The sequence below is a fragment of the Ochotona curzoniae genome, unplaced genomic scaffold (assembly GCF_017591425.1).
Source record: "Ochotona curzoniae isolate NIBS_2020 unplaced genomic scaffold, NIBS_Ocur_1.0 patch68, whole genome shotgun sequence".
NCBI lineage: Eukaryota > Metazoa > Chordata > Mammalia > Lagomorpha > Ochotonidae > Ochotona > Ochotona curzoniae.
Genome location: NW_024467048.1, coordinates 557586 through 570772, shown reverse-complemented (window position 1 = coordinate 570772; position 13187 = coordinate 557586). Strand labels below are relative to the sequence as shown.

The 13187-nt window shown below is 38.2% G+C and overlaps 1 protein-coding gene across 2 annotated transcripts in view; it reads right to left on the bottom strand.

The window, feature by feature from the left end:
- Nucleotides 1-2988: 2988 nt before the first annotated feature.
- LOC121168155 (signal transducing adapter molecule 2) overlaps nucleotides 2989-13187 on the bottom strand; it is a 41713-nt gene continuing 31514 nt past the window's right edge. For both annotated transcript variants that reach the window (XM_040997975.1, XM_040997976.1), the window contains exons 12-14: nucleotides 9071-9224; nucleotides 4024-4193; nucleotides 2989-3348 (exon numbers count right to left, since the gene is read on the bottom strand). In XM_040997975.1, coding sequence (XP_040853909.1) covers nucleotides 3123-3348; nucleotides 4024-4193; nucleotides 9071-9224 — 550 coding nt within the window. In that variant the 3' untranslated portion in view covers nucleotides 2989-3122. The remainder of the gene's footprint in view (nucleotides 3349-4023; nucleotides 4194-9070; nucleotides 9225-13187) is intronic.

Genomic DNA, 13187 nt, shown 5'->3' with positions numbered 1-13187 from the left:
AGCCCTCCCTCTATACTCTAAAAATGATGTAAGTAAACAGAAGAAATATTTTTTGACAGAAACAAAGCATGACAAATTAGTGCTTCATTATTTATATTTTATTACCTACAGAATTAACTTCTGGCCTTTTCATCATCAATGACAATTCAATATAACCTTTCCTAGAACTCAATAACCTTGAAATTTCTGGTTTTTAACAAGAGACTTTTTAAAAAAAAAAAACTCTGTATGTCATTTTAAAAAATATTTACAATCACTTATATATATATTTTTTTAGTTTGGAAGGCAAAACTTTATAACCCTTTTAAAAACGTACAGTGAAATTTGTTACATGGTCAAATATCAACTACCTAAAATAATTTAAGATGCACATAATTTCAAATCCTACATGATAAATGTTCCAATTTGCTTACTCTTCAGGTAATTTTATAAGTAAATTACCAAATTTGAAGATACCATTAGTTGCCTACAAGTTTTTCAAGCTAAAAGAATATATGTGCTTATATATTAGGTATTCTTTCCAAAATACCAAGGTTATATAGTTAGAAGCAGAACCTGCTTTTAAATCTGATATAAAAAAGTAAATATGAACCTACTACATAGAAATGTAAGAGTTAGACAATTTCTTTGGCAGAAAACAATTATAAACAGGTTTTAAATACAATCCATTAGATGATGAAAAATAAAGAATCTTGCACTTCTTACCGATGTCAGTGAAGTTTTATGAAGTCAATAGTTAGTATCACTGTCATACTATCAACAACGTCAAATGCAAAATTCCTTGCGTAAAGCAAAAATAATTTTTAAAAATAAATAATTGCATATATACAATATCATAAATAAATGCCAATATACACTATATAAATGTCATATTTTATTATTTTAAGTTACGTTGGTAAGCTTAATTGGCTGATCCAAATTTAGTGGATAAGCAATTTTTATTATAGTGACTCAAAGAATTAAAACTTTTACACTTCAGGTCACAATTACACATGAAATATTTACACTAAACATTAAAACAACATTGTTACATACAGCTTGGAAGAAGAAATTTAAGATTTTCCACTTAAGCAAACATTAGGTATTATCAAGAACAGCTTTGGGTATAAAGGAACAGAAAATTCGTTTCTTCCAGAAAAGCAAGGTGCCATTTAACAACAGTTTTATAAGCATGTAATTGAATTCACCAAAAAGTAAAACACTGGTGAAAAACAGCAGCTGAGACACTAAAGGTAGGAACTTCAGCAAACAGAATCTGCAATAACATAAAATATGGAAATTAGGCTTTCAAACATGGCATGTATTTCCTTTTAAACATGGACCAATTATTACACTGAATATTCTGTTCCAGGATGAAGCTTCTCTGAAAAAGGAGTATGTTATCAGATTGTTATAAACAGATGAATGACAGAACTCGAACTGTCTTCAAATGTATTCAGTAGAAAAAGTACTTTTTTTAAAAAACGAATGTAAAAATTTTGCTTCCATGCAAAAAGTTTTAACTTTCCAAAACTAAACTTACTGTTCATTAATTCTCTGTCCAAATATCACGTATCCGTACTATATGTTTGCATTTCCTATTTTCTGTTATGTAAGAAGTTGGTAGATGATGAAGTAATGTGCAAATTTTTGAGAAAACAAAGTCAAGCCAATGTGGGGCACAATGGATTAAGCCAACACCTACAATGCCAGCATCCCTTATGGGCACCAAGCTGCTCCATTTCAGATCCAGCTCCTGTGAAGATGCCTAGGACAGCAGTGGAGGATAGCCCCAGGACACAGGAGCCCTGTCACCCACTGGAAGACCCAGAAGGAGTTTGTAGCTTCAGCTTGGCCCAGCCCTGGCTTGTTGTAGTCATTTAGGGAGTGAACTAGCAGGCAGAAGATCACTCTGTCCCTTTCTGTAACTCTCTTTCAAATCAATAAATCTTTTTTTTTTTTTTTGAGACAGCCTCCTCTACCGCTTTATCATTAATTCTCACATTATGTGGAATCTAATATCCTAATAAATGAACTTAAAAACATGAGCCTTGGAGAAATCGCTTCATCAACTCTATTACCTTCTATCAAGCTATTACCTGCTACTATTCCAAAACTTCAGAACTGCTTCTGAAAGAAATGGCCAATTTTTTCAATGGGTTGGAATGCTGATGATTAGCAAAGCTACTTGATTTGATTCTTTAAAGTATTGACACAATGTTGTATGTCAATATATCCACACTTATCCATGTTAAGTATATATCACACCAAATTATTAGGAATGTCTCATGGTTCAAAGTCACACACAATCTGGAGGAGATCCAGGATCTGTCCACCCTACACTGCAGGAAAGAAAACGAACAGACCACATTCTTCACTGCAGAACAGCCAGAGTCCCTTGAAGTTACTAGTAGCAATTCTAAATACCAAGGACACTTTGAGAAGAAGAAAACGCTTCCCCACAGGGCCTGGAAATGTTTTGTGGGAGGGCATTCCTTAGCCCAGTGTCACACATCTGCATTTACAGAAAACATTTTTGTTCCTTCCAAATTGCTCTTACTTCTGTAGACAATTTTATGTTAATTATTACTCAACATAACACTGAGAGCAAAACTGACAGTACTGCAAATACAACTTGCAATTTAAGAAGCCAAAAGAAAATGGCAAACTAAATGCTTAAACAGAAAAGATGTTTGCTTTTTAAAATAACAGTAAGTAGAAACTAAAAAAAAAAAAAAAAAAAAGAAAAAAAGAAAAAAGAAAAAGAAAACACAAAATACTTCAAAAGGTCTTCAGTACTCTTATAATGACATTTTATGGAGAAAACAGTTTCTTAAAATGTTGAGGCTTCTTTCACATATGGTTTAGTGTCATAAGGCTACTTATTAGATATTGAGAGTTTTGCAAAAATCTGACACTAAGACAAAACTGGAAGCATCCCTAAACAGCTTCTGGTAGGAAGACTGACTTCAAACAAACTGGGCTGACAAAATATTTTATGGCCTTGTAAGATAAGCCTTGTGTTTTATTTATTCTTGGCCTTTCTCAGTTGAGAGGACGTTTTCTTTCAGTGTTTTCAAATCAGAATTACAAAGGCTGAGTAATACATTTATGAAGATTTGTGCAAAATGCTTGGTTTGTTTCTAAAGGAGAGGCTGCTGGTGATAATTTGTTTGCTGTTGTGCAACAGAATGAGCTGGAACTGCCACGGGAAAACCTGCCAGCTGCGGCAAGCTGGAGGTAGTGTTCTGGTAAGATGACATCTCCATAGATATCCCCATGTGCTGTGTGTAAGCAGCTGTGCCGGCTGACTGAAGGCTAGAGTTGTGATTCACATAAGCAGGATTAGAAGCAGTGTCTTGTCCAGTGCTACAAACAAAATTTTAGAAAGAAAACTGTATTTATTTTTGCATTATCTACAGTATTTTCACAATCATGACAAAAATACCTTTTCAAAAGAGGACTCTTTGGAAAGAAACTAAGTATATTATTATAATGCCTATTTGGTTGTATTCTCTAACCAGAAACATTCAAAATATCCTTGGAGGAGATACCTCCTCAAAAACACACTGATCCTAACCGTTTATTTGGCCTTACTAAAGTTGAACCTTCAGCCCACAGTCTTTCTTTGGAAAGGTTTAAAATGATTCTCAGGAAAGTCAGCATAAAAAAATTAAATCACAAATTCCACAGCTCAAACACACTTCGCTTTTTAAGACTTGAAGTAACATCAACTTCCCAACTGAGATAAAGATGTCTGAGATTACCTCCATCGGCTGATTAAAGCCCAGTGCTAAGCAGATCCTGAGCTTAGCCCCCACGAGGGACAGTTAGCTTCACCTAGGCTCAAGGAGCTAAACTGCAAAGTTAAGTGTGATTAAGCATTTATCATCATCCTAAAAGACAGGAATCCCACTATTAAGAGAATGGTCTACATACCCTCATTTTGAAAGTCTATGAAAAACTATAAAATTAACAAATTATTTAACTTATCAAATTACAAATTATCTAACTATAAAATTAACAAAACTCCCAGGAACTTACCTTAAATATGGAGTTTGAGCAGTCTGTGTAGTTACAGAGGAATTTACACTTGGAGGCAGAGATTGCAATGCACCCATCTGATCTGGTCCCAGGCTGTAGCTTTGAGCAGCAGACAACTGGTGAAGGCTTTGATCCATGTAGTTTCCGCCATGTGACTGAACTGGGTATGTCTATTAAACAAAAACAAAAAATTGACTCATTGATTTCCCAAATGTCTGTGTAATAACAGGTAAACTCTGAAAGAAAATGCTGAAGTTCTTTGGGGATCAATCTAATCACACTAATCTAACTAGTCCAGTAGGCGGACAGCTTGTAAATCACTGTGCCAAATCCAGGGAACACATGATCTGCTTGGCTTTTCATTTATGTTGCAGGGGTGATAAAGGAGAAGCAGGGGGCTTCTGTACTTTTACATTAGTAGTGAATTAGAATCTATCCAGGTTGCCTGTTACTCAGTAACAAGTCCTGCTACAGTCATTGAAAACTATCTGCGCCCTTGAAGGGAAGGCCCAACGCCTGCCTAACAATGGAGCTTGGGAGAACACTGGGAAAGAAATAGCAGTGTCTTTAGGAGAAGTAAGAAAAAAAATAGAGTTATGGGGAAAGGAGCTGTATCTTCTCAGCAAATGGCAATACTGGTTTAAATCTCTAGGTATTTACATGTGAATTCCTAGGATCTACCATCTGCCTGACGTACACAGCATTGAAAACAACACATATGTTTAATAAAGAACGTATAACAATAATCATGGATTCACTATTATTTTTTTAAGATTTATTTTTTAATTATTTTTTTTTTATTGGAAAGGCGGATATACAGAGAGAAGAGACAGAGAGGAAGATCTTCCGTCCGATGATTCACTCCCCAAGTGAGCACAATGGCTGATACTATGCCGATCCGAAGCCAGGAGCCTCTTCCGGGTCTCCCACGCGGGTGCAGGGTCCCAAAGCTTTGGGCCTTCCTCCACTGCTTTCCCAGGCCACAGGCAGGGAGCTGGATGGGAAGCGGGGCTGCCGGGATAGAACCGGCACCCATATGGGATCCTGGGTGTGCAAGGCGAGGAGCTTAACCACTTGCGCCACCGCGCCGGGCCCAAGATTCACTATTATTTTTTTAAAGCCTTATTTATTTTTATTGAAGGGCAGATTTACAAAGAGAAAGAGAGATGGAGAGAAAAGATATTCCATCAATTGGTTCACTCCACATGGGTAGAAGCCCGGAGCCTGGAGATTTTTATGGGTCTCCCATGTGGGATGGCTTTGGGCCATCATTGACTGCTTTCCCAGGCCACAAGCAGGGAGCTGGATGGGGAGTGGAGCAGCCAGGACTAGAACCAGTTACCCATATAGGATACCAGCATGTGCAGGTAAGGATTTAGCCACTAGGCCACTGTACCAGACCCATGGTTCCACTTTTAAATTAAGATATGTTTAAAGCAAAGCAAAGATCACTTACATGAAAATTTGAAGGCTAGAAACTCCAAAGAAACTATCTACTTGCAATTTTGTTATTTCCTCAGCAGAAATGTGACAACCCACTGACAAGAGAATGCCATTGTAGGAATGGGCCTCTTCTGCTGTCTAGAGATCGGAAGGGTCTTTACAATTACAACTAATAATGTGCTACCCCAACTGCTTCTAGCAGAGGTTTTTATTATTATTATTATCATTATCATTATTATTATTATTTTTAAAATCAGAGTAAGAACTCCTGAATATCTCAAATGCTCTTACAGGTGAACAGAGTATATAGGTTATGGAAAGAGGCAAAAAGTCAGCTTTTTGTAAAAAAAGTTATGCTTGGAAAAACAGACTGTACATAGGATACAACTAAATACAAAAACCTGGCACAGCAACAAACAACCATTTGCAGACACATAAAGAAGCAAGCATGTAGTTCACATATTTCTAATATTCCTACTTTGCTCCATTTCCACAGTGGCAGCAACTTTTGAAAACAAAAGTAATAGTGAAAAAAATCTGTCTCTTGCACTCAGAAATCCATCTATCCTCATATGTAATTTTCAAAAAGTTCAGGGTATGACATATTTGATAAATGCATCTTGCCTGATATGACAGTTACCATAGTAACTAATCTTTTTTTACTTAGCAATTATGTAGTGTTAAGTCATCTAATCTATTCACCCACATTCTACTTTTTCTCCTTGGTGTCTCCTTCACATATTGCTTTAAATACCAGTTTTCAGAAATTAATACAAACCTTGTTTATCCAGTTTATTCTGAATTCAATCACTAACTGGCTAAAAATCACAAAAAGGTGATACTGATGCTTTTTCCAAAAAAAATATTTTAGTTATCTTTTATTGGAAAGTCAGATATACAGAGAGAAGGAGACACAAGAGAGAAAGATCCTCCATCTGCTGGCTCACTCCCCAAGTGGCTGCAACAGCCAGATCTTTGCTGATCCAAAGCCAGCAGCCCAGACACTTCCGGGTCTCCTATACTGGGGCAGGGTCCCAAGGTTTTGGGTCATCCTCGACTACTTTCCCAGGTCACAGGAAGGGAGCTGAATGGAAAGTGGAGCAGTTGGGACACGAACCAGCACTCTAGCACATGCAAGGCAAAGACTTTAGCCACCAGGCTACTGCACCGGGCCCATTCCCCACCCCTCATTTTTAGTGGAAAGGCAGATATATGGAGAGGAGGAGATACGGAAAAGAAAGATCTTCTGTCTGCTGGTTCATTCCCCAAGTGGACACAATGGATGGAGCTAAGCCAATCTGAAGCCGGGAGCTTGGATCTTCTTCCAGGTCTCCCTTGTGGGTGCAGGGTCCCAAGGCTTTGGGTCATTCTCTACTGCTTTCCCAGCCACAGGCAGGAAGCTGGATGGAAAACAGAGCAGCTGGGACATGAAACCACACCCATATGGGACCTCTGCTGTTGCAAGCTGAGGATCTGCCCAGTAGGCTATCACACTGGGTCTTCAATATTGATGCTTTAAGTACTCATTTCAGCTGTCAAGGACCAAAATGTTATAAAGTAATAGAAAAAGATGTTTATGGGTGGTTTACTTGAATCTATCTAGCAATATTCATGAACAATTTAAGACATGTATCTAAGAAGAAGAAATATAAAGCATACCTAAGAATAAAGATACTGAAGTTCAATAACTAAACCCTTTTAAAAATCATCTAAGTCCGGGAAATATGTAAACGATAAAAGATTTTTAAAAGGAGCACTACTTTGTTCGTGATGAGCAACAGGAAGAGCAGCAGTACCTCATCCAGAGGACTGTGTAAAATTTTTATTTTTTGAGATGAAGCAAGACATGTAACATACAGAGCAAGAGGAAAAACGGGGGAGAGGGGTTGGAGGAGTGGAGAGAGAGCGCGAGAGAGAAAATCCAATCCACATCTCCCACTTGGAAACCCAACTACCTGAGCCATCACTGCTGCCTCCGAGCATCTGCAGTGGCAAGAGGTTAGTCAAGAAGTGACTCTAGACACGCTAACACAGGGTACAGGCAGCCTGACTACCCGCCACCCCTTCACACAAAGGACTTGGGATACACCAAGACTACCCTAAATGAAAGGGTTAAGTTCTCCCTAAGCTTTTGCATATCGGAGTGCTGGTTCAAGTTCTAGCTTTTCTGTTTCCAATCCGGAGGGCAGCAGATGATGGTCCAAGTGTCTGTAACTCTGCCATCCTGATGTGGGAGTCCGGCACGGAGTTCTGGGCTCCTTGCTTCCATACAACTCAGCACTGGCTGGGGTGGACACTTGGGGGAAACCAACAGATGGAAGAGATTTTCCTCTTTTCTCACTCTGCTTTTCAAGTAAATAAACATACACAAATAAACAAAAAATGTGTGGTTTAAGAAGTCAAACAACAATGTTTTGTGGAGACAGATGCTTTGTCTAGCAGTAGAAGTATGGCCTGGAAAGCACACATCCCAATCTGAGGTGCCTGCTCTGAGTTCTGGCTCTGCTGCTTCTGGTGCTAATTCCTGCTGGTGTGCACCGTGGGAGATACTTAAAGGATGACAGCTCAATTACGGGAACCCCGGATACCCATGTGAAAAACCACAACTCAGTTTTGTGTTCCTGGGTCCAGCCTGGCCCATCACACTGGTAGTTTGGCATTTGGGGAGTGAAGCAGCAGATGGAAGACCTCTCTGCTTTTTGAATAAAGTACAAAGAGCTTAAAAAATTTTCCTCCTGGGACCCAGCGGTGTGGCCTAGCGGCTAAAGTCCTCGCCTTGAACACGCCAGGATCCTATATGGGTACCGGTTCTAATCCCAGCAGCTCCACTTCCCATCCAGCTCCCTGATTGTGCCCTGGGAAAGCAGTTGAGGATGGCCCAATCTTGGGACCCTGCACCTGTGTGGGAGACCCAGAAGAAATTCCTGGATCCTGGCTTCAGACCGGCATAGCATCAGCCGTTGCGCTCACTTGGGGAGTGAATCATCGGATGAAGATCTTCCTCTCTGTCTCTCCTCCTCTCTGTATATCTGACTTTCCAATAAATAAATAAATCTTTAAAAAAAATTTTTCCTCCTACAATTTTATTATTTTACTTAATTGGAAAGATGAAGTGACACAGACAAACAGAAACAGCAAATCTTCCATCCACCGGTTTAATCTCCTCAATACCGAAAACAGCCACAGTTAGCCAGAAACTCAGAACTCCATGCAAATCTTTCAAGTGGGAGGTAAGGGTCCAAGCACTTGAGCTCTCATCTGCTGCCTCGCAGGATGCATCAGCAGGAAGGTGGATTGGAAGTGAAACAGCTAGGACTGGCACCTGCACCGATAAGAGATGCAGGTAATCCAAGCAGAGGGTTAATCCATTGCATCATAATTCCCATCCAAATGGATAAAAGATCTTTTAAATATATTTTAAACACCAATATCTAATTTGTTATGATAAACTTTATTTAGCTAACACTTCTCAAAACTATCCAGGTTTGAACATAATAATAACTCAATAGACCACAGAAAGTTTAATACTATAAAACATTGTTTTAAAATTTAATACTATTTTGCAAACTTTTGTCTGAAAAACATTCTGAAAACATATGCTCACCTGCCCTGGAACTGCAGCTGACGTAGGTGGGTAATGTGCTGGAGGATGGAGCTTTGGATACACTGAATACACTGGTGCTTCATTCATCAATTTGTTATATAGCTCCAGAGCTTCCAAAACTTTCACATTTAATTCAGACAATTCTGAGTGCTTCCTGATATAAAAGAGAAGCATTTTAATATTCTTCTAGGCTGTAGGCATACATTTAGTAACAAATTATTTTTTAAACTTAGCACACACTTTCTATTCATATTTTTAGAGGTTCTTTTGCATATACAATGAATGAATAAGGATTCTTATAATAACTATCCTGATACAGCCAGGACTTCATTATATTAGAATAAAATCCTTTCCATGCCTCACAAAATGGAATCAACTCATACAAGATTTTAGTGCTGGATGAATTTAGCATTTTGAGTGTTTCTAGTGAATACTCAACTGTAAAGAAAAAAACAGTTTCTAAATTCAGGTAACAGATAAAGCTTTAATTCTATACCTCAGTGAAATACAATACTCAGGCAAGGCTCAGGGTCTCTGTAAGTGATAACAGGACTAAAATAAAAGCACACTCATAAAGAGAACACATCCACATTTTCATTTATGTCCATGCAGGGATCTACTGCAAAAATTAGTCAAATAATTAAAGATAACGTATATCTAAATTAGCACTAACTGCTGCTGTTCAGGGTGAGTTGTTTTTGAGAAAGTGAAACCAGATGCCTTATTGTATAATAACAAATCCAAAGAACACTTTGAAATTTGCCAGAGGAACTCTAGGGAAAATCTTCTGACTTGGTACAATTTTATCTGTTCCATGGGAATAATAAGCAACTCTCTTTGCTAGTGACAACCTTAAAGTATAAATAGTCACTTTTTACCTAGTCTACAGCTTCTACAAGCCTGTTATTGAACGTGGTTCTTTCTCTATGAACACAGGCAAGAGGTAGGCAAACAAAGGGTTTCCGGGTAAACGACCTTTACAGTCCTATGACCTTTCCTCCGGTGCAGTTTATCATGTCTGACTCCTTACAAAGTGCTATTCATCCTCTTGCATGAAAGACTATAAAACAGGACAGTCTCTACTTTTAGAGTGGTTGTAACCACTAAGGAAGCTATAGAAATTAAGTGTCAATGCTAATAAATGTATAAGAAAGAACTAAGATTATTCAGCCATCAAAAAAAAAAAAAAGAAATTATACAATTTGCAACTAGATGGTCCCAATTAGAGACCATTATGCTCAATGAAACAAGTCAATCACAAAAAGAGAAATACCATATGTTCTCTCTAATATAAGGAATCCATCATGCAAATTGGAATGTACAGTGGTGGAGTAATGGAAGCTACTATATCCAGAAGTGAAGGCACAATGCAACATGCGTCTTTGCTTCCAAAGGAAAGATGGACTCTAATGACAGTGTTGGCTATATCTAGAAAATGGGATGATGGACTGTACCAGCAATGTCAGGGCACACTTAAATAGCAGACTGATGGAATTGTAACTCTTTATGAAGAGTTGTGACATTATGGGAAAAATCAATTGAGGGGGGTGGAAAATAGGGGGAGGGGAATCCCAAACTATATATGAATTTGTATGATAAATTACAAAAACAAAAAAGAATGAACTAAGAATTTGGTCCACATAACCTAGTATGCTGATGACACACTATACAGTAGAACAACACAGTAGAAAGCCATTGTTACTGTGAGTTTGAAGTCGCATTTAAATGCTCAAGACGTAACTTCAAAGCTGTGTAACAAACTGTTACTGAACTGTGCCCAACACTATGTAAGGTTCCCTTTCATGGAGACTGTAAAATATTAGGAAAGAAGGTTAAGAACAGGAAAATCACCAAGGAACAAAAGGTAGAATAAAATACAAAATTATATAACATGGGTAAAGAACAGAAGAATTTAAGAGAAAATTAATCTGAGCTGTGGTAAATTGAGAGGGACTTATTGAAAAATTGAGACTCAAGCCAGCTCCTGTGGAAGGATCAAAAGGCCACGCAGAAAAGGAACCCAATGACACATCAGGAGGTAGTGGGAACAGGTGGGCAAATCAACACTCAGGGTACACAGGAGGAGTAATCTGACCAGGGTGGTATACTGGGCAAGGTAGTAAGATTGGAGCTTCTAGAACATGGTTAAGTCCTGACTATGGATTTCTCTTCACTATCTAAGCACTTTGGACTCAATTTATATGTTTACACAATGTAATTTATTATTGTGGTAAGTGCTATGCAATTTCACTTGGATCAATGACAGAAGGGCAATGCAACATTTAATTATTTGACAGTAGCATTGTTTTTCTTAGTTAAAAAAGAAAGCAACTGATGACCTTTTCAAGAGAAGAGCCAGTATTTTATACATTTCTCAGCAGTGGATAAGTATAAACAGTTAATACAAATCTATTTAATCTCATTTTTTGTATTATCATAAATAACATTATGATGAATACTCTGAGTAGTTAACTTTACATATATCCCCCGTGAACTTAGTATTGGCTTGAAATTGCTAAGTAAAAAGAAAATGGACTATTTGTTGGCACTAGAGAAGTTTATAATTATATTCCCAGCCTCACCTATGGAAATACTGACCCCTGTTCTGTTTAATGTTTTTGATCATTCATCAACTATTACCTTTGCAAATAAACAAATTAGAAGATATCTAAGTAGATCGTTGACGCTTTCTCTGAAAACAGGGGTGAGGAACTTTCTTTCAGCTAAGGACCATTTAGATATGTATAACATTCATTCACAGGGCATAAAAAATCATTAACTTAAAACTTGGCCTACTATAGATTTTTTTGAATTTCAAGTACCCTTAGCAGGGCTAGATCAAATGATTTCAACAGATTTATTGGGGCCTTGGGTCAGGTGTTCCCTAACCCCAGTTCAAAAGATGATCAAATTAGCACCATTACCATCACTGCTTAGCTGTAATAGGGACTGATTTTTCATTACTGTACAAATAATGAAGACTTTTTAAAAACAGTTTCATGCAACTAAGATAATCATTTCCAGCAGCTGAAGTGTTGCTGTGACAGCACTGCGCCACAGAGGTGGAACAGCAGTAGAGCACTTCCTATCCGCCTGAACACCTTGGTCCTCCCCGATCCCTGTTTATACAGTGGTTCACTAAACAAAGCTCCAAAGGAGCTAAAGGACTACTAAGGCCCTTTCTCTTGCATTTCATTCATTCTGGCTTTTCCTCCTCATTACAGAGAGCTCCAAGGAATGTGAGAAGGCAGAACTACGTTAACAGTTCATAACATGGGATGTTGTCTGTCCTTCAGCGCTGCTAATAGTTCTAAAGAATACTCAAGCTAAGTAGGATAAGATTAAAAGCGACGGACACACAAAAACACAAGGAAGCAATGGAAGAAATGGTGCTGCAATGGATTTAGCTTCAGGAATTAAGAAAAATTTCATGGAAATCTTTATAGAGGCCACTTCCTGCACAAAACAAGTCAATGTCTGTTCAGGTTGATCCCAGGTTTCACTATTAATTATTCACTTTTTGGGATTCATTTTTTTTTTTATTGGAAGGTAAGATATACAGCAAGGAGGAAAGAAAGAGAGGAAGATCTTTTGTCCACTGATTCACTCCCCAAGTAGCCACAATGGCCGGAGCTGAGCTGATTCGAAACCAGGAGCCAGGAGCTTCTTCTGGGTCTCTCATGTGGGTGCAAGATCCCAAGGCTTTGGGCTGTCCTTAGCTGCCCTCCCAGGTCACAAGCAGGGAGCTGGATGGTAAGAGGGGTCGGTAGCCAAATGGGATCCCAGCTGTTGCAAGGCAAGGACTTTAGCCACTAGGCTACTGCACCGGGCCTTCTCTATTCACTTTATTCTTCACTGGACATTATCTTTTAAACTCTATTTCAAGTAAGAAAAAGACTGGCACAAAAGAGCAAGAGTCCATATTTGCAAACACACTATCGTGCAACACATGCAAGACTGAAGGCACTGTTGTGTTACTAATTCCCAACAAGAGGTTAGGAAGCTGAAAACACAATTTCAACAGAGTGCACAGTCACAGAAAAAAAAAAATTCTGGTAGTTTAAAGCTTGCCAAAAACAAGTAAATCTATAGAAATTACACATTTTATTCTATGCAA